Source organism: Neoarius graeffei, chromosome 5, assembly GCF_027579695.1.
Source record: "Neoarius graeffei isolate fNeoGra1 chromosome 5, fNeoGra1.pri, whole genome shotgun sequence".
Classification (NCBI taxonomy): Eukaryota; Metazoa; Chordata; class Actinopteri; order Siluriformes; family Ariidae; genus Neoarius; species Neoarius graeffei.
Genome location: NC_083573.1, coordinates 6,503,229 through 6,528,464, shown reverse-complemented (window position 1 = coordinate 6,528,464; position 25,236 = coordinate 6,503,229). Strand labels below are relative to the sequence as shown.

Below are 25,236 nucleotides of genomic sequence, written 5' to 3'. Positions count from 1 at the left end.
TGTCCACACTACAGCGAAGCGCTACAGTACCGATACGAAACCCATACATTTGTGGGTTTCGTACCGATACAGTTATACCGCTACAGTACCGGTATAGTTGCTAGTGTGGACAGGTGTTGCGGTACGAAACTAGTTTCATATCGGTACAAAATCCCTAGTGTGGACAGGGAATCAGGTATTTATCCTCTCATGGACGAAAAGCAATCCTAAGGTGTCGTTGAGTCATCCTGTTGGTGTGGGGGCTGGGTGTGAACGGCCTAGAGAGTCGTTGGGGTGATCGATGGTTGTTGGTTCTCTCTGATGCCCCTTTTCCACCAAAGCAGTTCCAGGGCTGGTTCGGGGCCAGTGCTTAGTTTGGAACCGGGTTTTCTGTTTCCACTGACAAAGAACTGGCTCTGGGGTCAGAAAAACCAGTTCCAGGCTCGCACCAACTCTCTGCTGGGCCAGAGGAAAGAACCGCTTACGTCAGCGGGGGGGTGGAGTTGTTAAGACCAACAACAATAACAAGACCGTGAAAGATCGCCATTTTTAAGCGACGAGAAGCAGCAGCTGTACAAACGCGAAGTCATCCATTATTATTATTGTTGTTGTTGCTGCTGCTGCTTCTTCCGTGTTGTTTTTGCTTCGATATTTGCGCCAAGGTTTATGCAAACGTAGTGACGTAACTGACGTATACAGTGACGTAATGACATGGCTTCCCTTAGCACCGTGAGCTATGGAAAAGCAAACTGGTTCTCAGCTGGCTCGCAAGTTGAACAAGTTTGCCTCTTTTCCACCAAATCAGTTCCAGGGCTGGTGCTGGTTCACAACTCGTTCAACTTGCGAGCCAGCTGAGAACCAGTTTGTTTTTCCATCGCTCGCGGTGCTAAGGGAAGCCACGTCATTACGTCGCTGTATACGCCAGTTACGTCGTTGTATACGTCATTACGTCGCTACGTTTGCATAAACCTTGGCGCGAATATCGAAGCAAAAACAACACGGAAGAAGCAGCAGCAGCAACAACAACAATAATAATAATGGATGATTCCGCGTTTGTACAGCTGCTGCTTGTCGTCGCTTAAAAATGGCGATCTTTCGCGGTCTTGTTATTGTTGTTGGTCTTAACAACTCCGCCTCCCCGCTGACGTAAGCGGTTCTTTCCTCTGGCCCAGCAGAGAGTTGGTGCTAGCCTGGAACCGGTTTTTCTGGCCCCAGAGCCAGTTCTTTGTAAGTGGAAACAGAAAACCCGGTTCCAAACTAAGCACTGGCCCCGAACCAGCCCTGGAACTGCTTTGGTGGAAAAGGGGTATTAGACCCCCACCTCTGTTCAGTGATGGCCGTTCCAGGTTGACAAAAATGGCTTCTTTAACTCCTTGCTCATACCAACGATCCTCTCTGGCTAAAATGCGCACGTTGCAATCCTGAAACGAGTGTCCTTTGTTGTTAAGATGAAGGTAGACAGCAGAGTCCTGGCCTGAGGAACTGGCTCTCCTGTGTTGAGCCATGCGCCTGTGAAGCGGTTGTTTAGTTTCCCCCATTCCTCACTGCACTGAATTGCATACACTACGTTGTCCTGTTTGTGTCTGGCTATTCTGTCCTTAGCGTGGACCAGTTTCTGCTTCAGAGTGTTACTGGATCTGAAATGTACCGGAATGTTGTGTTTGTAGAAGATCCTCCTGAGTTTCTCAGATAGACCAGAAATGTAGGAAATGACAATGTTCTTGCGTTTGTTCCTGTTCTCCTCCTTGTTCCTTATGTTCCTTTTCATCCACGAGAGGATAAATACCTGATGCTCCCGATTAGTCAGACAGAACTGAAGAAGCCTTTCGGATGAGAGCTGAAACGTCTTCAAGAATCTTCAAGCAAGTCCAGTTGCTCTCTTTTACCACCCACAGTTTACGATGACCTGGATGACTAAGAATCTTCACAGACATAGACAGGAGATAGAATTCTCGTGAGAGGCTTGGCGAATTTGTTAATTTGGCCTAATTAGTCACCCGTTAGCAAAAAATTTAACAAAACGATGACCAAGTTTTGTGCAGAGCGTCGAGTTCTTTCAAACAAAACAATCGGAACGACCAGAACTGACGGACGAGATACGGTTTAACTGAACCGTGGACGACGGCGGGACGCTGGACGCCTAATGAAAGGGGGGGGGGGGGGGGGGTGAGTCAGGAGATTTTTCAATCGTTCAAAAAAACAACAAAACTCGTGCACTTTCCTGAGATGTCATTACTGAACCAGCAGCTGAGTCGTTCTTTAATACTAATTAAATCCATCATTGTAATTTTTTGCATGGAAACTTTTGCGTCTGAAAAAGATAAGAAGACCATGGGGTCTGTTCCATCACTCTGTTGTTCGTTATTTTTCCTCGGACATCACACCCTGAAGGGTTTTACGTTCCCTCGTTATTCTGATCTACTCCCCACCTCCACCACTCTGCCTCTGCTCATGACGCAGATAAGGTCCGCGCCCTGGATGGTACTGAGTCGGTGGGCGATGATGAGCACGGTGCGTCCCTCTGTGGCTCGGTCCAGCGCCTCCTGCACCACGCGTTCCGACTCGGCGTCCAGCGCGCTCGTGGCCTCGTCCAGAATCAGCACGCTGGGGTTCTTCACAAGAGCACGAGCGATGGCGATCCTCTGCTTCTGGCCACCTGACAGGGTCACGCCTCGCTCGCCTGTACGGAGTTTTACTCGGGTGAGTAACAGGAAGGATGGAGTTTAAAAAGAATCCTACTTCCTGCTACAGTGTAACCCTAAACTGTCGTCTCAGGATTCAAGTTTAAAACAAAGCACTCACCCACGACGGTGTCGTAGCCGTCGGGGAAGTTGGTGATGAAGGTGTGGGCGTTAGCTTGCTTGGCTGCAGCCATCACTTCAGCGTCCGTGGCACTTGGCTTCCCGAATCGGATATTCTCCATCACCGAGGTGCCGAACAGAACCGGCTCCTGCCATCAGCGCCAGAAACAAACAGCGTTATTTTTAAACCATTTTTGTTTCTCTGGTATTTTGGACATGGAGACAATCCATGTCGATCTTTTCCTGTCTTGAAAAGATTTACGGTTTATGATAACGTGCCTGACTGATGAATCCAATCACGTGACCCCTGAGCCATGAGGGGTCCAGCGTACTGATGTCCTGACCGTCCAGCATGACCGCTCCGCTGCTCGGGTCGTAGAATCGCTCGAGCAGCGCCGCCACGGTGGATTTCCCTGAGGCGAGGCACAGAGACAAATCGTTTCCATAGCAACTAAAAATAACAGCTCCTCAATCAGCTTCAGGGTGAACGTTAACCCGACATGAAACCTCACCACAGTATCAGAGTCAGTAAGTAAATAAGTGAAAAACACACACACGCTACCTCCACCGGATTCTCCAACTATCGCCACCGTTTTACATGGAGGTAGAGTCAGGCTGAGGTTCTTCAGGATCTGGTTGCCAGGTCTTGTTGGGTAACTACAAAACAGGATTAAACAAGAATGCTCTGAGAGTACAATATCCACCGCTGGCAACTTGATCTCTGCTAGAAGTGCTGATGAAATTGTCAAAGTTTGATAATCAAGGGCTGTACGTCTGGTATAATGCGACTGAACTCAACGCAATTGCGATATGCGTATTCCCGACATATAACAAAGAATCCTGCCAAGTTTCCTGAACTTCCTCCAAAAATTGTAAGAGGAGTTGATTTCAGAAGGTGAGTACCCTTCCTGGGACGGATGGACATCGCGACGACATAATCTCCCTTCGGGCCTTTCAGCCAGCGGGGGATAAAAATTGCGAGGGAAGTTGATTTCAGAAAGCGAGCACACCTTGATGAAATGGTCAAAGTACAAGTTTGTTAATAATCAAGGGCGTAACTCTGGGAAAATTTGCCCAAATTAAACGCAATTTCAATCTTCGTATAACTGTCATATAACAAAGCCTTTTGCCAAGTTTGGTGAAATTCCTCCACTAATTGCGAGAGGAGTCGATTTCAGAAGAACGTCCACCATCATGAAATTGTCAGAGTACAAGTTATTTAATCAAGGGTCAAAACTCTGGGAAAATTTTCACAAACGAAATTAAATATCGCAATATGCGTATTACTGTCATTTAACAAGGCCTTTTGCCAAGCTTCGAGAAATTTGTCCAAAAATTGTGAGAGGAGTTGATTTCAGAAAGCGAGCACACCTTGATGAAATTGCCAATGTACAAGTTTGTTAATAATCAAGGGCGTAACTCTGGGAAAATTTGCCCAAATTAAACGCAATTTCAATCTTCGTATAACTGTCATATAACAAAGCCTTTTGCCAAGTTTGGTGAAATTCCTCCACTAATTGCGAGAGGAGTCGATTTCAGAAGAACGTCCACCCTCATGAAATTGTCAGAGTACAAGTTATTTAATCAAGGGTCAAAACTCTGGGAAAATTCTCACAAACGAAATTAAATATCGCAATATGCGTATTACTGTCATGTAACAAGGCCTTTTGCCAAGCTTCGAGAAATTTGTCCAAAAATTGTGAGAGGAGTTGATGTCAGAAACCAAACACACCTTCATGAAATTATCAAAGTACAAGGTTGTTAATCGAGAGCTGTAACTCTGGTAAAATGCGACCGAATCGAATGAAATACCAATGTGCGCACTACCGACATATAACAAGGCCTTTTACCAAGTTTGGTGAAATTCCTCCACAGACTATCAGAGGAGTTGATTTCAGAAGGAAAACACGCTCGAATTAAATTGTCAAAGTATGATTTTGTTAATCAAGGGCTGTCACTCTGGTAAAAAGTGACCCAATTGAACGAAATTGCAATATGCGTATTACCGGCATATAACAAAGAATCCTGCCAAGTTTCGTGAAATTCCTCCAAAAATTGTAAGAGGAGTTGATTTCAGAAGGTGAGTACCCTTCCTGGGACGGATGGACATCGCTACGACATAATCTCCCTTCGGGCCTTTCAGCCAGCGGGGGATAAAAATTATGAGGGAAGTTGATTTCAGAAAGCGAGCACACCTTGATGAAATAGTCAAAGTACAAATTTGTTAATAATCAAAGGCGTAACTCTGGGAAAATTTGCCCAAATTAAACGCAATTTCAATCTTCGTATAACTGTCATATAACAAAGCCTTTTGCCAAGTTTGGTGAAATTCCTCCACTAATTGCAAGAGGAGTCGATTTCAGAAGAACGTCCACCATCATGAAATTGTCAGAGTACAAGTTATTTAATCAAGGGTCAAAACTCTGGGAAAATTTTCACAAACGAAATTAAATATCGCAATATGCGTATTACCGTCACATAACAAAGCCTTTTGCCAAGCTTCGAGAAATTTGTCCAAAAATTGTGAGAGGAGTTGATTTCAGAAAGCGAGCACACCTTGATGAAATTGCCAATGTACAAGTTTGTTAATAATCAAGGGCGTAACTCTGGGAAAATTTGCCCAAATTAAACGCAATTTCAATCTTCGTATAACTGTCATATAACAGCCTTTTGCCAAGTTTGGTGAAATTCCTCCACTAATTGCGAGAGGAGTCGATTTCAGAAGAACGTCCACCATCATGAAATTGTCAGAGTACAAGTTATTTAATCAAGGGTCAAAACTCTGGGAAATTTTTCACAAACCAAATTAAATATCGCAATATGCGTATTACTGTCATTTAACAAGGCCTTTTGCCAAGCTTCGAGAAATTTGTCCAAAAATTGTGAGAGGAGTTGATTTCAGAAAGCGAGCACACCTTCATGAAATTATCAAAGTACAAGGTTGTTAATCGAGAGCTGTAACTCTGGTAAAATGCGACCGAATCGAATGAAATACCAATGTGCGCACTACCGACATATAACAAGGCCTTTTACCAAGTTTGGTGAAATTTCTCCACAGACTATCAGAGGAGTTGATTTCAGAAGGAAAACACGCTCGAATTAAATTGTCAAAGTATAATTTTGTTAATCAAGGGCTGTCACTCTGGTAAAAAGTGACCCAATTGAACGAAATTGCAATATGCGTATTACCGGCATATAACAAAGAATCCTGACAAGTTTCGTGAAATTCCTCCAAAAATTGTGAGAGGAGTTGATTTCAGAAGCCGAGTACCCTTCCCTGGGATGGACGGACATCACCAGGACATCATCCCCCTTCGGGCCTTTCAGCCAGCGAGGGATAAAAATGAGAAACGTGACCTAAAAGGCAGCGGAGAACATCGACTATGTACCTGAAGTCGACGTTCAGGAAGTCAACTCTTCCCATCAGAGATTCGCGTGGAATCCGTCTCCCGCCCGTTAGGGAAATCGTAGGTTCCAAGGTCATGTACTCGAAAACCCGGGCTCCTGCACTCATCCCTCTCACCATCTGAGCAGGAAAAGATCATTCAAAAAAAAAAAAAACCCAGCTCTGGTGAAATCTTAAATCTGAGGTTCAACATGGAATGGAGAAAAAAATTAAGAAGTAAAAATTGCAGTTGATGGTACAGTATAAGAGGAATAAAACATTGATTGGGAACGGGTCGTAACAGTCACTCTGCTTCATCACATTATTTTTATTTTTTTTGCACTGTGTCACGTGTAGAATTGTGTTGAAGACAGTGTCAGTGTCCGCGTCGATCACCTGCCCGAACAGAATAGAGATGCTGGCCAGGGATCTGCAAAGGATGAGAAGAAGAAGCAGAAGTGAAGTGTCACAGCGCTGAAATAATTCGACAGAAATGACACGGTGCTGCGATCAGGCTGACCTTTGAACTGTCTGCGAGGCGACCAGAAATGACATGAGGTCACCTGGGGTCATGTCGTTTTGCACCATTAAGGATCCACCGGCAAAAATCGTGCCCAGAACTAAACCTGACGAGAAAAGGATCAAAGATTCGTGCAAAATTCATGTCCGAGTGATTGTGTCGGAATCGATTTGTTGATTTAACGCTCACAGTTCAATACGATGTTGGAAAGTCCCTGGAACACTGCGATTCCTCTTCCTAAAGCTTCGTTCATCATGGCGGATTTCTCCACTTCTGTGGCGTACGTCCTGGAACGGACAAAGAATGATGACGCTTTGGCCAAAAACAAACAAACAATCGCCATGTACACAAGATGCTCTGTTTTCCCACGATTCTGAACTTAATCAAGAATATTTAAGTTATTCCACGAAATCGAGTCGTACATGAGCTGATAAAGCGGTCGGCCGCGTACGACGAGATTGAGATTGCGTGGAATAACTGTTTTATTCTATCCACATTCACTGGATTTTGAGAAATGGAGCATTTTTATCAAATTCGATAAATAAGAACTTTATACAAAACATCCGACAAAATAATTGCCGCTTATATCAGGCGGACTTCTGAAAAACCGATCGATGGCCGCACAAATTGACTTGAGTGTTGCGGTGTTGCGTTTTTTTGTTTTTTGTAGAAAGTGCCGTCTCGCTGTCATGACGAGGTATAGAATAGCTTTAGATGTTTATTTAATTCTTCCTTGGACATTTCACTGATGTAATTTTCAAACTTTTTCGATCTTTTGAAGCAGTCTTTTATAAAAAAAAAAAAAAAATCAACAAGTTTTAATGCTTAAAGATAAAAAACAAACCAGCGAAATGACAGGAGCAATTTGTGAAAAAATGCGATAATAATAATTCTTGAAAAAACAAAATACCATCAAATACTTTCTTTCCGTATTTTGTTGCTTTTTTTTTTTTTTTTTTAGATTTTTGGGGTTTTGTTTTCGAGTACAGTTTTTATTTCGTATTCGGTTGCTACCAGTGGTGTAGTGGAGATATTTAAAGTGGGGGTACGCGATTCATGACGTCATCGATTTGATATATCATGTCAGAAGCGGTAGCCTTTGTTTGGTCGCCTATGTTTGGTATGAATGATTTGTATAAATGTTACGTTCTTTTAACAACACAAGAGGGCACAAGAAGACACTTTTTTTCAGACATTTTTATGGGTGCAATTTTCATTCGTGTTTGTCAGTACAGCCCAACTGTTATGGCGAAAAGCCGTGGTTTATTTTGTCTCCAATAAATATGCCGAAATGGCTAAAGAGGAACAAATTCGCCTTCTCCTTCCGAATGCATCGTCGTAGACAGCACCACTCTGCTGCTGGAACTCAACATAAACCTTGCATAGGTTTAACATGGACTATCAGGCGTGAAGCCAAAATATTGGAAATTATGATACACAAACACCTTTGTTCATGTTCGATTCATGTTCATTTGAGCCGAGCTGCATTCGGAATTCGATTTTTTTACTAGCCTACTTACTGCCATGGCAACAGCTACAGCATGTGTCCAGAAGTTCAAAAAAAGTCACGTCACTCACTCACATCGCATACAAACCAGCAATGGGCTGAAATTTATTACAACCCCGATTCCAAAAAAGTTGGGACAAAGTACAAATTGTAAATAAAAATGGAATGCAATGACGTGGAAGTTTCAAAATTCCATATTTTATTCAGAATAGAACATAGATGACATATCAAATGTTTAAACTGAGAAAATGTATCATTTAAAGAGAGAAATTAGGTGATTTTAAATTTCATGACAACAACACATCTCAAAAAAGTTGGGACAAGGCCATGTTTCCCACTGTGAGACATCCCCTTTTCTCTTTACAACAGTCTGTAAACGTCTGGGGACTGAGGAGACAAGTTGCTCAAGTTTAGGGATAGGAATGTTAACCCATTCTTGTCTAATGTAGGATTCTAGTTGCTCAACTGTCTTAGGTCTTTTTTGTCGTATCTTCCGTTTTATGATGCGCCAAATGTTTTCTATGGGTGAAAGATCTGGACTGCAGGCTGGCCAGTTCAGTACCCGGACCCTTCTTCTACGCAGCCATGATGCTGTAATTGATGCAGTATGTGGTTTGGCATTGTCATGTTGGAAAATGCAAGGTCTTCCCTGAAAGAGACGTCGTCTGGATGGGAGCATATGTTGCTCTAGAACCTGGATATACCTTTCAGCACTGATGGTGTCTTTCCAGATGTGTAAGCTGCCCATGCCACACGCACTAATGCAACCCCATACCATCAGAGATGCAGGCTTCTGAACTGAGCGCCGATAACAACTCTGGTCGTCCTTCTCCTCTTTAGTCCGAATGACACGGCGTCCCTGATTTCCATAAAGAACTTCAAATTTTGATTCGTCTGACCACAGAACAGTTTTCCACTTTGCCACAGTCCATTTTAAATGAGCCTTGGCCCAGAGAAGACGTCTGCGCTTCTGGATCATGTTTAGATACGGCTTCTTCTTTGAACTATAGAGTTTTAGCTGGCAACGGCGGATGGCACGGTGAATTGTGTTCACAGATAATGTACTCTGGAAATATTCCTGAGCCCATTTTGTGATTTCCAATACAGAAGCATGCCTGTATGTGATGCAGTGCCATCCAAGGGCCCGAAGATCACGGGCACCCAGTATGGTTTTCCGGCCTTGACCCTTACGCACAGAGATTCTTCCAGATTCTCTGAATCTTTTGATGATATTATGCACTGTAGATGATGATATGTTCAAACTCTTTGCAATTTTACACTGTCGAACTCCTTTCTGATATTGCTCCACTATTTGTCAGCGCAGAATCAGGGGGATTGGTGATCCTCTTCCCATCTTTACTTCTGAGAGCTGCTGCCACTCCAAGATGCTCTTTTTATACCCAGTCATGTTAATGACCTATTGCCAATTGACCTAACGAGTTGCAATTTGGGCCTCCAGCTGTTCCTTTTTTGTACCTTTAACTTTTCCAGCCTCTTATTGCCCCTGTCCCAACTTTTTTGAGATGTGTTGCTCTCATGAAATTTCAAATGAGCCAATATTTGGCATGAAATTTCAAAATGTCTCACTTTCGACATTTGATATGTTGTCTATGTTCTATTGTGAATACAATATCAGTTTTTGAGATTTGTAAATTATTGCATTCCGTTTTTATTTACAATTTGTACTTTGTCCCAACTTTTTTGGAATCGGGGTTGTATAAAAGGCACCAATCGAATAAATTAAGCATTTAGTCTGGCGCGATTGAGGCACCTGCGTATACAAAATACATGACATGCAGCCATTGGGTTAAGCCCTACCATGCACTCCTTCTTAAAGACTTGAGTATTTCTTTAAATTTATTGTCATTTCACATTTTTGGATGTACAACAAAACACTAAACAGGAAGGCCACAAAGATTATGAATTTCAAATCATATATATAATACAGTATGTGGTGAAATTATCCGCGTAAGGATGACCAGGCAGGTGATTATATCAGTTCTGTTGCCCTCTCGGTGCTGCTACCATGAACGGCCGGAAATCACACACACACACACACACACACACACACACACACACACACACACACACACACAGAGACCCTACTGTTATTATTAGGCTATTCAAAATCATAGGCCTATACTGAGCAAAAATCGCATTAGAACTTCAAAGATCATAAAGCATTAAACCGACAGATGGCGGAGTCAACCGTTTACATAATTCTAATATCTCGGCTGCGTTTAGAATGCATTCTACTTTGCGTCGCTACGTTTTACGTAACATTCGATTGGGGGGGGCATTGATGATGAGCACAAAGGCACGTGTCACTTACTGTAGAGCGTATAAACTCAGGCCATTGAATGACAGTTTGTTTTTTTTTTGTGAATCTCACCTCGGGAGAAGTGGGTGGAAGGCGTACCCCCGCGTACCACGCCCACTACACCCCTGGTTGCTACAGCAACACGCTCCGCCATTTTATTTTCCTCTACTCACGGTATTGCTGGATTTCAATCACGTGACTTTTCTTAGCGGAAAGTTTTACCGGAAGTGAAATAGCTGGTGGTCTAAACGGCTGCCGTAGCGTGAACAACTTATCAGAGTACGCTACCGTTCAAAAGTTTGGGGTCACTTTGAAATGTCCTTATTTTTGAAAGAAAAGCACTGTTCTTTTCAATGAAGATCACTTTAAACTAATCAGAAATCCACTCTATACATTGCTAATGTGGTAAATGACTATTCTAGCTGCAAATGTGTGGTTTTTGGTGCAATATCTCCATAGGTGTATAGAGGCCCATTTCCAGCAACTCTCACTCCAGTGTTCTAATGGTACAATGTGTTTGCTCATTGCCTCAGAAGGCTAATGGATGATTAGAAAACCCTTGTACAATCATGTTAGCACAGCTGAAAACAGTTGAGCTCTTTAGAGAAGCTATAAAACTGACCTTCCTTTGAGCAGATTGAGTTTCTGGAGCATCACATTTGTGGGGTCGATTAAATGCTCAAAATGGCCAGAAAAATGTCTTGACTATATTTTCTATTCATTTTACAACTTATGGTGAGAAATAAAAGTGTGACTTTTCATGGAAAACAAACACAAAATTGTCTGGGTGACCCCAAACTTTTGAACGGTAGTGTACGCTCGTAATCTAGAAGCCACTGCTGGCTTTAGATATATTCAGAAGATTGCTGTGTGCAATGGAATCGACCCCGACAGTCTGGGAAAGAAGGATTTGTCATACGATCTCGAAAACGACCCTTCAGTCGAGTTCCCCGACATCTCGAACTATCTGGTGTTGCAGACGTCCTTCTACACCGCAAAACACATGAAAGCGTGGAAGAGTACGGAGGCTTACAGCTTTTTTGTACGTGGCTGGGTAAAGGACCTCGCTATCAAGTCGCTGCCCAATGAATCCTGGATTGTTTTTGCCCGTCTAAGTGTGTGTTTTTAAGCTTTTCGTTCACGTCTTTACAACGAAGCGCTGTAAGTCGAAGTGTAAGCAATCAACAGTTGGCTTAATTCTGACTTGTGTTGGCTCTTGACTCTCAGCTAGATCATTCACAAAGATCATCAGAAACCCCTTTAAAGACCTGGATCTGAGTTAAACGAGACGGAGAAGAAGTGATCACGGCGCACTGTAACTGTCGCGACCTTCATGCGTATGGACTTTGTGAAGATTGAACAAAGAAACAGCTGGGGACTTTAGCGCTTCGGGACTAAAAAAAAAGTACCGTAAAATAACGACACGTAGCAAGAAAAGTCCTTGGAAAACACGAAGGGCAGAGCTGAGAGGGAAATGCAAACCTTTCACCAAGTGAAACTCGAGCATACTTCGACTCGGCTCCCTTCGATTTCACCGAAAGGTTCGAAAGCCACCTTTCTCCACGTCTTTTTGTGAAATCCTGTGTTCGTTCACCCCTTTTTTATTCGTTCACGGCGAACCCCGAAGAAACTTTGATCAGTTTGACGGTTTGATCGATTCGAAAAACCTAAAACAACGCAAGCGTACGGCATTTTTCATGCGAGCAATGCGCCTTCTCCGTACAAACGCTTTGTCAACTGAGCTCCGGTAGACCACCCGGTAAAGTTTTGAATAACTAATGAGGCGGATGTGACGTCACGTGAAACCCAGCAATATGAGCTGATAGCCTAGAAGTAGAGTAGCCAATCAGAGCGCGCGATTGCTTGTATCCAGTCAACGTGGATAGAATAAACTGTCTTATACCGTACCACAGGGCTGCAGAACTCTGGTCTGTGATTGTCATCATCCTTGTCCTAATACGTTCATTCGTAACTCTGTCGCAACAACTTTGACTAAATTTATGTCATACTTTCACGAAAAACACTTTTTTTTTTTTTTTAATAATTCTCGGCTTTGTCACAGAATTCCTAAGTTCATGTTCTGGAAAGAAACGAGAGCTTGTTCAGTCTTAATGCAAGTCTATTTCACGAGGAGAAAAAAAAAAAAAACACGGGACGACTCACAGGATGGAAGATTCGATTGATGGCGTTGATCCGATTTCAAAAATAAACTAGGAGGGAAAAAAAACGATAGACCTACTCGAGTTCTCGGTCCTCCATGGCGAAGGCCCTCACCGTTCTCACGTTCCCAAGAGCCTCATCGGCGACGCCGGTAGCTTTAGATACCTACAAGCAAAACCAAATAAATGCTTTTGGTTGTTTGAAGAATCGTTAAATTGTCCAAAGTGTACTTCGTGAAGCTTGCGTTGACCTGTTCCTGGGCTTTTCGAGAAAGCTTGCGCAGAAAGGAGCCGATGAGGGCGCCGGCACCGACGAGACACGGCAGCACCACCACCATCAGTCCCGTCAGCTTCGGGGAGATCACATAGAGCGACAGGAAGCAGCCGACGGTCTGCGTGACGCTCCGTAAACCCTGACGACATCGAAACGCCGTTATAAAGCGGCACGTGATCTTTATTTACACCACATCGCTGTTGTATTCGGACAGCTTTCACAAACATCTCCGGTTTGTATTAACGTGCTGGAGCACAGGAAATGACAAAACTGAGATGTTTGTATGACAGTTAATTATGGAAGGAGTCTCCGGAACGACGTTTTCCGACATCGTCAAGACAGAGGAGTTACGTGTTAGGGTTTCAATGGAACACGACAACTTCGGGAAAACTGTGACGCATGGTGGTGGGAGCACTGCTGCAACAGTGCCTCGAGAGCTTGACCCAACAAAGTCTGACTGGTTGATAAAGAAATGGAAACATGGTCACATTCCAAATGTTTTCTTGTTGAACTGTACGTAGCAGGATATCGAGAAGCTACAGGTTCGAGTACAGAGCGGAAATTTCACCCCTTACCTGAGAGATAACCAGCTTGAATGAAGACTTGAACTCCTGAATGTCAGCAGTGAGACGGTTCACGAGCTGTCCCGTCTTATTGGCATCGAAGAACGCAACGTCCTGTCTGCAGGAGAACGGAAAGAGAACGGAAATCAAACATATGGAGCCATATTGTATTTGAAATGTACCATAGACACAATGTATCGTGCTTTCAGATGGGATGAGGGGTCAAAGGACCAACAGTTGTACAACCCCGATTCCAAAAAAGTTGGGACAAAGTACAAATTGTAAATAAAAACGGAATGCAATGATGTGGAAGCTTCAAAATTCCATATTTTATTCAGAACAGAACATAGATGACATATCAAATGTTTAAACTGAGAAAATGTATCATTTAAAGAGAAAAATTAGGTGATTTTAAATTTCATGACAACAACACATCTCCAAAAAGTTGGGACAAGGCCATGTTTCCCACTGTGAGACATCCCCTTTTCTCTTTACAACAGTCTGTAAACGTCTGGGGACTGAGGAGACAAGTTGCTCAAGTTTAGGGATAGGAATGTTAACCCATTCTTGTCTAATGTAGGATTCTAGTTGCTCAACTGTCTTAGGTCTTTTTTGTCGTATCTTCCGTTTTATGATGCGCCAAATGTTTTCTATGGGTGAAAGATCTGGACTGCAAGCTGGCCAGTTCAGTACTCGGACCCTTCTTCTACACAGCCATGATGCTGTAATTGATGCAGTATGTGGTTTGGCATTGTCATGTTGGAAAATGCAAGGTCTTCCCTGAAAGAGACGTCGTCTGGATGGGAGCATATGTTGCTCTAGAACCTGGATATACCTTTCAGCATTGATGGTGTCTTTCCAGATGTGCAAGCTGCCCATGCCACACGCACTAATGCAACCCCATACCATCAGAGATGCAGGCTTCTGAACTGAATGCCGATAACAACTTGGGTCGTCCTTCTCCTCTTTAGTCCGAATGACACGGCGTCCCTGATTTCCATAAAGAACTTCCAATTTTGATTCATCTGACCACAGAACAGTTTTCCACTTTGCCACAGTCCATTTTAAATGAGCCTTGGCCCAGAGAAGACGTCTGCGCTTCTGGATCATGTTTAGATACGGCTTCTTCTTTGAACTATAGAGTTTTAGCTGGCAACGGCGGATGGCACGGTGAATTGTGTTCACAGATAATGTTCTCTGGAAATATTCCTGAGCCCATTTTGTGATTTCCAATACAGAAGCATGCCTGTATGTGATGCAGTGCCGTCTAAGGGCCCGAAGATCACGGGCACCCAGTATGGTTTTCCGGCCTTGACCCTTACGCGCAGAGATTCTTCCAGATTCTCTGAATCTTTTGATGATATTATGCACTGTAGATGATGATGATATGTTCAAACTCTTTGCAATTTTACACTGTCGAACTCCTTTCTGATATTGCTCCTCTATTTGTCGGCGCAGAATTAGGGGGATTGGTGATCCTCTTCCCATCTTTTTTTTTTTAAAGATTTTTTTGGGGCTTTTTCACCTTTATTGGATAGGACAGTGTAGAGACAGGAAATGAACAGGAGAGAGAGATGGGGAGGGATCGGGAAATTACCTCGGGTCAGAATCGAACCCGGGTCCCCGGACTTATGGTATGGCACCTTATCCACCTGAGCCACGACGCCCCCCCTCTTCCCATCTTTACTTCTGAGAGCCGCTGCCACTCCAAGATGCTCTTTTTATACCCAGTCATGTTAATGACCTATTGCCAATTGACCTAATGAGTTGCAATTTGGTCCTCCAGCTGTTCCTTTTTTGTACCTTTAACTTTTCCAGCCTCTTATTGCCCCTGTCCCAACTTTTTTGAGATGTGTTGCTGTCATGAAATTTCAAATGAGCCAATATTTGGCATGACATTTCAAAATGTCTCACTTTCGACATTTGATATGTTGTCTATGTTCTATTGTGAATAGAATATCAGTTTTTGAGATTTGTAAATTATTGCATTCTGTTTTTATTTACAATTTGTACTTTGTCCCAACTTTTTTGGAATCAGGGTTGTATGTATTAAATGCATTAAACAAGGATTTTTTAAAAAATCCATTTAGTTTCATTAATTAGGTTGCGGCCTCCGGTGTCCACCAGAGGGCACTGCACCAAAGTGCAAGGCCCTGTTGTTTTCCTAAAGATTCTTCTTTTTATTCTTCAAGGCTTGGCCATTTTTGAGGTGGTTCCCATGGGTGAAAACTCATGAAATTTGGTACACACATCAGTCCTGGCCAGCGCGACTCAGGGATAGAGGCTTGACCCTGGGACTCCATAGCACCCCCACATGTCATTGAGACTTTTGCCCGGTATATAGTTTCACCTATCCGTGTCAAATTTGGTAGCTTTGTCGGATGCCCCGAGACGAACAAAACTGTAGTGTACATTGTATGCGCCATACTCAACAGGAAGCGAGATATTTTTGGTTTTGTGTGTTTTGACGTGCGTTACATTTTAACGTTCTTCTCCTCGTTGGATCAGTGCCAGATTTGGTATACTGGAGGTTCTCGGGCCCTTCATAGCTGCTCGCTGCTTGTGGTTATATTATTGTCAAAGGTCCACCAAACAAGTTCATGTTTAGTCAAAATTATGAGTTGCGGAGTAATTAAAATCAACAAAAACAACCTTAGCAATGACGCAAAGAGCGATTTCCTCATCTCGGCAGTGACGCTTTCTCCAACCCGAGACAGGAGGATGATGTAACCGGTGGTCAGTAGACCCTGAGGAACACATGAGGCTTGTATTCAGTTTGTATGGTACAACATAACAACTAAGAGTGAGTGTTCTAGCAAGTTAATAAGTAAGTGAGCTAACTATCATGCTGGGCTAATTCGAAAGCTGTGGGTAAAGTACACATTCTTTGCCTTTTGTGTTGCAAGCGAGTATCCATGTGACCCTTCTGGAGCGGATACGGAATTGAAGAATCTTACCTGGAGGCCGTACAGGCCAAGAAGCTTGAGCGCAGGTGCGCGAATGTCCCTCATGTAATTTCCCACGCGTTCCCTCATGTACTGAGCGACGACGTTGACTAGATTGCCGAGCATCAGCGGAATCTGGATGTTAAGAGCTGCTGCTCCGAACGCAAGCTATAAGAAATTCGGAACGGGAGAAGAAAACCATTCATCAAATTCTCAGATCACGGCTAAAATTCAGAGGTGACAGCATTCCTACCTCGCAAGAAAATCCTAGCAAAATTTCACATAATTCAGTTAAGATTTCATAGCCAGTCAACTTTTTTTTTTAAACTGACCAAACAGACCACGGTCCCACCAACTTGATTTCTGTTCACTTCCAAGAAATACGCCTCAACCATAAATGCTGCAAGTGGCGTGTCTGTTAGATTGGATGCCTGCAAACCTGCATTAGATATCGTCTTATTAATTTGTTAATTAACAATGACACTCAGACGTGACGTACAACTATGGCGCCAATTAGCGCGAGGATCTGCGGCCGGATGAACTCCCAGAGGAGCGCCCAGCTGAATTCCGGGATCTTCTCTTGAGCCTCTGCAGGAAGGTGGTTGTTGTTGAAATCGGTGCTGCAGTAAGCCACAGAGCCAAACAGTCTTGCTGTAAGCGTGAGAGCGGCCGGTCCCACCACAAACGTCAAGGTCGCTCTTGGTGACTTGAGCCGATGCCGCGTCACAAGTCGGAGTGCTTTTTGAGCCTGGGTCCACATCCGGATGACTGCGCTGGTGGAGGACTGAGAAATGGTCCATTGTCGTGAGCATTGTCTATATCTGGAAGAAAATAACGAAATCATACAGTGAATCCGAAAGATCCGTCCTTTAGACTTAATCCAAGCAAGTAATGTTGGGTGAAATCCACAATCCATCAAAGTGCACTAGATATGGAATTCTATCACTGACTCCAAACCTACATTGATGGACCAGATTCTAAATAATGCATCAAATTGTTCAGATACAAATTAAGAGCTTCAGTTAATATTCACAACGTTCAAACATCAGAATGGGAAAAATTGTGATCTGAATTTGTGTGTGACTTTCTTTTGCTGTGGCATGGGTGTTGGTTTGAGCCAGATGGACTGCTGGTTTGAGTATTTCAGAAACTGCTGATCTCCTGGGGTTCGTTCACAAAAACAGTCTCGAGAGTTTACACAGAATGGTGCGAAAAACAAACAAGATCAACTGTGAGCTACTTGCGTATCCCCCCCGATCTCACTTATATCAGAACGCAAGCAATCGAAGGAAAAGGACACTTATTATGAATGTTGACTTCAACAAATAATGAACCCTGAAACAAGTAAGTAAAGAGCCGTGTCTCTCCCCAGGGATTTCAAATAGCATCCTGGTAAAGTGTCATTTTGAAATAGCGTCAAAATCCACGTTACATGTTCCGCAAATACATTGAGTCGGTAAACAGGAAGTCGATGTGCGACAGACCTGAAAATGGTATACGAGGGATAGAACCCCAAGCTGAAGCTCGGTACCAAATATCAAGCAGTTGCGATTTGGAGCTGCTGAGAAAAGTGTTACGAAAATTTTGTAAATCCACGCTAGATGTTTCGTAAATACATTCAGTCGGTAAACAGGATGTCGATGTGCGACAGAGCTGAAAATGGTACACACGGTATAGAGCCCCAAGCTGAAGTTTGGTACCAAGTGGCTAGGATTTGTGGTTGCTGAGAAAAAGGGTGTTTCAGACAGACGGAGATACGGACAGACCAGGATACCCCCCTCCCCCCTTCGGAGCGGGGTATAAAAACGTCGAGTGAGTGAGCGACAGTTCTGTGGGTGGAAATGAAACAAACGCCCTTGCTGATAAGACAGGTCAGAGGGAAATGGACAGATTGGTTCGAGCTATTTTTTGTCAAGAAGGATATCGTAACTCATATAGTCACTCTTGACAACCATGGTGAGCAGAAAAGCATCTCAGCTTGCAACAGCAGAACACCACACTGGGCTCCACTCCTGTGAAGAACAGGAATCTTAAAATCAAGAACAAGCTCCTATTGAAGTAGCTGGTGAGCATTGACGCCCTTTCAAACAACCTATGACTAACGACGGAGAAATCAGAACGGCGCTTCCTTTCAAATCGAGCAGCAAACACGACGTCGTTTTCCTCCTCTGTGTTTTTGAGCAATTAAATGAATCAATCTAGCGTTTGGTCAGAGGGAAATCCATTACGGTCAGAGGGAAATCCATTACGGTCATCTCATCTCATTATCTCTAGCCGCTTTATCCTTCTACAGGGTCGCAGGCAAGCTGGAGCCTATCCCAGCTGACTACGGGTGAAAGGCGGGGTACACCCTGGACAAGTCGCCAGGTCATCACAGGGCTGACACATAGACACAGACAACCATTCACACTCACATTCACACCTACGCTCAATTTAGAGTCACCAGTTAACCTAACCTGCATGTCTTTGGACTGTGGGGGAAACCGGAGCACCCGGAGGAAACCCATGCGGACACGGGGAGAACATGCAAACTCCACACAGAAAGGCCCTCGCCGGCCATGGGGCTCGAACCCAGGACCTTCTTGCTGTGAGGCGACAGCGCTAACCACTACACCACCGTGCCGCCCATTACGGTCATGACATAAGGAATTAAAAACACTTGGGGGGGAAGTTAGAAGAAAGTTGTGACAAGGCAGAGTTCCTCTGACCACTGCAAAGTCGATTTTTCTGAATTGGTGTTTGAGAACTCAAGAGAAATTGACTTGAATAAGGAACATTCTTAAAACACTCTGAGGTCCTGGGCCTGTCAGACACTCTGTGGCAGTCTGATAAACCTTGACATTTTTAATCATTTCATCTAACTAAAAACATCCATGCAAAAGTGACACACACGGTTATATTCTGGGCACCCTCAGCAATAATAATACGAGAGTAAATTTGTTTTTATTTAAATTAAGTGCAAACGCAACCTTACAAAAAACTATTTTCAGAGTCTTCAAACCTTGTAAAAAAAACCCCCACACTATAAATATATCTGCACAAGACTTTTGAAGTCTGAACCTTGGAAACATAGGTGTTGGCTACATAAAAGTAAGAACAGCATTCAGAAATGTTCTGTAGTTTCAATGCTAACTGTAGGAACTTCAGACTACCTTTGTTTTCTCCAAAGTCAGTTGCCCTTTCAAATGAATATTGATGAGGTAGGTGTAATTCACCTGTAATCCCCCCGTCACTGTCAATTGAGGTTTTTCACCCACGTGACCAAGTCACGTGAGGCTGCCATTTTGGACGTCACGGCTCGAATCAGTTTGAATGCGAGGAAGGCGACAAACGAAAAACATACAGTGGTGCTTGAAAGTTTGTGAACCCTTTAGAATTTTCGATGTTTCTGCATAAATATGACCTGAAACAACATCAGATTTTCACACAAGTCCTAAAAGTAGATAAAGAGAACCCAGTTAAACAAATGAGACAAAAAAATATTATACTTGGTCATTTATTTATTGAGCAAAATGATCCAATATTACATATCTGTGAGTGGCAAAAGTATGTGAACCTCTAGGATTAGCAGTTAATTTGAAGGTGAAATTCGAGTCAGGTGTTTTCAATCAATGGGATGACAATCAGGTGTGAGTGGGCACCCTGTTTTATTTAAAGAACAGGGATCTATCAAAGTCTGATCTTCACAACACATGTTTGTGGAAGTGTATCATGGCACGAACAAAGGAGATTTCTGAGGACCTCAGAAAAAGCATTGCTGATGCTCATCAGGCTGGAAAAGGTTACAAAACCATCTCTAAAGAGTTTGGACTCCACCAATCCACAGTCAGACAGATTGTGTACAAATGGAGGAAATTCAAGACCATTGTTACCCTCCCTAGGAGTGGTCGACCAACAGAGATCGCTCCAAGAGCAAGGCGTGTAATAGTCGGCAAGGTCACAAAGGAACCCAAGGTAACTTCTAAGCAACTGAAGGCCTCTCTGACATTGGCTAATGTTAATGTTCATGAGTCCACCATCAGGAGAACACTGAGCAGCAATGGTGTGCATAGCAGGCTTGCAAGGAGAAAGCCACCGCTCTCCAAAAAGAACATTGCTGCTCGTCTGCAGTTTGCTAAAGATCACATGGACAAGCCAGAAGACTATTGGAAAAATGTTTTGTGGATGGATGAGACCAAAATAGAACTTTTTGGTTTAAATGAGAAGCGTTATGTTTGGAGAAAGGAAAACACTGCATTCTAGCATAAGAACCTTATCCCATCTGTGAAACATGGTGGTGGTAGTATCATGGTTTGGGTCTGTTTTGCTGCATCTAGGCCAGGACGGCTTGCCATCATTGAAGGAACAATGAATTCTGAATTATACCAGCGAATTCTAAAGGAAAATGTCAGGACATCTGTCCATGAACTGAATCTCAAGAGAAGGTGGGTCATGCAGCAAGACAATGACCCTAAGCACACAAGTTGTTCTACCAAAGAATGTTTAAAGAAGAATAAAGTTAATGTTTTGGAATGGCCAAGTCAAAGTCCTGACCTTAATCCAATGGAAATGTTGTGGAAGGACCTGAAGCGAGCAGTTCATGTGAGGAAACCCACCAACATCCCAGAGTTGAAGCTGTTCTGTACGGAGGAACGGGCTAAAATTCCTCCAAGCCGGTGTGCAGGACTGATCAACAGTTACCACAAACGTTTAGTTGCAGTTATTGCTGCACAAGGGGGTCACACCAGATACTGAAAGCAAAGGTTCACATACTTTTGCCACTCGCAGATATGTAATATTGGATCATTTTCCTCAATAAATAAATGACCAGGTATAATATTTTTGTCTCATTTGTTTAACTGGGTTCTCTTTATCTACTTTTCAGCCTTGTGTGAAAATCTGATGTTGTTTTAGGTCATATTTATGCAGAAATATAGAAAATTCTAAAGGGTTCACAAACTTTCAAGCACCACTGTAAAAGAAAAAGGAGCGAGATGCAGAAAACATCTTCACTATCCAGCGACGTAGGGCATTTACAGGGCGAGCAGAGGGAGAGGTATTTGCAAAAATTGAGGTTAGCAGGCTTAGAGAACGACGTTTACCTGCTTCCACCAGGATTGTTCACTGACGTACGGAAGTACACGAAGCCCTCGTCTTTACCTGACTTCGGCCCACATGATCTGTATACCTATGTCGTTAAAAACCCATCGCCATACACAGGTATTGATCTGAAAGCGTATAAGAGTTTGGATGCCTACAAATATTTTGTGTCAGGCTGGGTAACATGCCTACATCAGCGGGTTGGCCCTGGAGCCGGTGGTCGCCATCTTATTACAGCTAAGGTTTGTTCACATTTTCATTTACTTTCGGTCCTCAGGATAAACAAAATGTTATTAAATGTCATTGAAATAACTTCTTAGTCTGTTGAGACATGGCCCGTTATAAATTTGCTGTTACCAGGCAATGACCAAGAACTGTATTATTAGGGTCGGTGTCTGTGTTGTAGCAGTGTACTAGCAGCTAGCTGTTAGCACTAGCTAATGTCGACATCATCATAGCTGGTATGTTACTGTAGCAATGTTTACGTTCAGTCATTTGGATGACTGTTAAAACCTTTCAGTCTCAAGTTTTTCCTTTACTGTATTTACTAGTTTACTGTAATTATGATCCGGCAGCTATTTACACCGGATCCAGTGTAAATAGCTGCCGGAGCGCGCTCCGGCTTGCTCCCCCTCAAATTAAGCAGCGCGCTCCGGCTTGCTCCCAGAGCGCACTGCTTAATTTGAGGGGGAGCAAGCCGGAGCGCGCTGCTTAATTTGAGGGGGAGCAAGCCAGAGCGCACTCCGGCAGTTATTTACACTGGATCTGGTGTAAATAGCTGCTGGATCATAATTACAGTGAACTAGTAAATACAGTAAAGGAAAAAATTGAGACTGAAAGGTTTTAACGGTCATCCAAATGACTGAACGTAAACATTGCTACAGTAACATACCAGCTATGATGTTGTTGACATTAGCTAACTTGACCTTCAAAATGGCGGACACCGGGGCGTCACGTGACCCTGTGACGTCAGGTGAAAAACCTCAATAGTCCATTTGTCAAAGACCCTGGCCCCTGTACCTCCCGGCCCCCACACCTCTCTGCTTGGAAAGTTACTGCAAAGAAAAGAAGCCCTAAAAGCCAAAGCTACATTTCATAATCTTATGCATAGACTTATGCCCGGACTATCATAAATCTAAAGTTAGCAATGAAGATAAACTATGACTATGCAGGGCATGTTGACTTGGGTAACTAATTACTGTAAATCAGTAATCAGTGAAGCATAATTTGGCAACAGAAAAATGTTTTCAAAACTTGACGAAAATAACACAGCACGTTTCGATCAACTAGGTAGTTCTTTCTCTTCAAAGAGCACCTCCTATCCTAACAACCCACTAACCATCTAACATGCACTCTCTTCTTATTATTCTATGTTTTACTGTAGCTTGATTGTTTTTCTCAATTGCAAGGCGCTTTGGATAAAAGCGTCTGCTAAATGTAATTCTCCCTATACGCTAACCGAAAAAGCATGACAACAACCGCTAGCGAGACATCTTCCTTGCATTGGCCATTCCTCAAAGTTTCTCATACCCCTTTTCTACCAAATCAGTTCCAGGTGCTGGTTCACAACTCGTTCAACTTGCGAGCCAGCGGAGAACCAGTTTGCTTTTCCATAGCTCGGGGTGCTAAGGGGAGCCACGTCATTACGTCGCTGTATACGTCAGTTACGTCGCTGCGTTTGTATAAACCTTGGCGTGAACATCATAGCAACAACTACACGGAGAAGAAGCAGCAGCAGCAACAACAATAATAATAATAATGGATGACTTCACGTTTGTACAGCTGCTGCTTCTCGCCGCTTAAAAATGGCGACCTTTCGTGATATTGCTATTGTTGTTGGTCTTAACAACTCCGCCCCCCTGCTAACGTAAGCGGTTCTTTCCTCTGGCCCAGCAAAGAGCTGGTGCTACCCTGGAACCTGTTTTTCTGACCCCAGAGCCAGTTCTTTGTCAGTGGAAACAGAAAACCCGGTTCCAAACTAAGCACTGGCCCCGAACCAGCCCTGGAACTGCTTTGGTGGAAAAGGGGCATTAGTTGGTATGGAAACAAGTGAACATGTGCACTTGTTTATACCGGTGAAATGGGGCATGTTCTCACCTCCCCTTCCTACACAATAAGCGAACGACGACACTGATGTTCCATGCGCTGAGCATGTGAACAGCTGATGGGTGTGTCGTTAAGAGGCTGCTGCTGGCTGAAGTACTGAAATTCGTAAGATTTGTTTTTATTCTCTTTACAAAGTGCAAAAGATAAAGTTTGTTTTAAAGAGATATATATTTGAAAACGAGAAGATTCAAGGGGTGGCACGGTGGTGTAGTGGTTATCGCTGTCACCTCACAGCAAGAAGGTCCGGGTTCGAGCCCCGTGGCTGGCGAGGGCCTTTCTGTGCAGAGTTTGCATGTTCTCCCCGTGTCCACGTGGGTTTCCTCCGGGTGCTCCGGTTTCCCCCACAGTCCAAAGACATGCAGGTTAGGTTAACTGGTGACTCTAAATTGAGCGTAGGTGTAAATGTGAGTGTGAATGGTTGTCTGTGTCTACGTGTCAGCCCTGTGATGACCTGGCGACTTGTCCAGGGTGTACCCCGCCTTTCGCCCGTAGTCAGCTGGGATAGGCTCCAGCTCGCCTGCGACCCTGTAGAACAGGATAAAGCAGCTCAAGATGATGAGATGAGAAGATTCAAGGTTTCTAGTGGTGTTACTTGAATGTTTCGAGCACAAAAACTTGTGGAGATTTAGATGCGTGTTTACTAACAGTCCTAAAAGTCCCCTGTGGGGGGGTCGGTGACCTGAGAGTGTTAACCACTGAGGTGTTGCGTGTACAGTCAGTGACAGCAGGAACCCAGGAGGGTCAGGGCAGAAATTGTGGATTCTGCTGCATGTGTCGATTCAAATGAATCAAGTGAATCGGAACCGATTCATCAAAGTGATTCAGTCAGCCTGTCACTTCAAAACGCGAATGATCTGCTTGAAAGCAGTCTGTCTGACGCTCAGACGACAAAAATGTGACCCAGGTTTCTACTTCCTGTTTAGTTTGTCAGAGTGAATAACCGGATAATAAAGTCTCATACCGGCTGGAATGCAGCAACACGTCCCTTGATTTGGTCACATTATACCGCAGGAACAGATTCGAGCCTTGGATTAATCGATCGCAGCGCAAAATGTGAAACATTATCACTGTCTGATTCGGAAAATATATATATATTTTTTTTACTGACACCGGTTTCATTCACGGCAGGCTACACAAATCTGTCCCGTCTGTGCGCCGCCATCTTTAAACTCTCTCTCAAGCGTTCCCGAAACAAATCCCGCCTCTTGCTCTACGATTGGCTCGGATTCCTGAGCGTTGTCTCGGGTTCTGCTCTGTGATTGGCTAGTCCTTTGGACACACGCGCAGACTCTTCATAAACCCAGCCAATAGGAAGCCAAAAACCGGAATACGTTTGCGATAAGAAATCCAGAACGCACCTGTAGTCCGGGTTATCAGCTAGCAATTTTTTTAATGCCACTAGGGGGCGAAGGAACGTGAAGGTGAAATGACTGAAAATGAAGCCAAGTTCAAGGCGACCTGGGAATCAGAGCTTCCAGCTTCGAGGCAAGGTGAGAAACATGCATTTCTCCATCAAATATGATACTCGGAATCCAGGAGAATGTGCCATTTTTCCATAATGTTCCATGGACCCTGGCCCCAGACCCCTTTCGAGGGCG

General features: G+C 43.7%; 1 protein-coding gene across 1 annotated transcript in view; it reads right to left on the bottom strand.

Moving 5' to 3' along the window:
- Nucleotides 1-24,813, bottom strand: part of abcb8 (ATP-binding cassette, sub-family B (MDR/TAP), member 8) — a 28,423-nt gene extending 3,610 nt beyond the window's left edge. The window contains exons 1-15 of the mRNA XM_060921061.1: nt 24,600-24,813; nt 16,953-17,274; nt 16,466-16,621; nt 16,161-16,255; nt 13,521-13,626; nt 12,923-13,084; nt 12,752-12,837; nt 6,875-6,972; nt 6,686-6,791; nt 6,562-6,595; nt 6,170-6,306; nt 3,343-3,437; nt 3,060-3,193; nt 2,782-2,929; nt 2,409-2,659 (exon numbers count right to left, since the gene is read on the bottom strand). Of these exons, the coding sequence (XP_060777044.1) occupies nt 2,409-2,659; nt 2,782-2,929; nt 3,060-3,193; nt 3,343-3,437; nt 6,170-6,306; nt 6,562-6,595; nt 6,686-6,791; nt 6,875-6,972; nt 12,752-12,837; nt 12,923-13,084; nt 13,521-13,626; nt 16,161-16,255; nt 16,466-16,621; nt 16,953-17,274; nt 24,600-24,757 (2,088 nt within the window). The 5' untranslated portion in view covers nt 24,758-24,813. The remainder of the gene's footprint in view (nt 1-2,408; nt 2,660-2,781; nt 2,930-3,059; nt 3,194-3,342; nt 3,438-6,169; nt 6,307-6,561; nt 6,596-6,685; nt 6,792-6,874; nt 6,973-12,751; nt 12,838-12,922; nt 13,085-13,520; nt 13,627-16,160; nt 16,256-16,465; nt 16,622-16,952; nt 17,275-24,599) is intronic.
- Between the last annotated feature and the right edge of the window lie 423 nt (nt 24,814-25,236).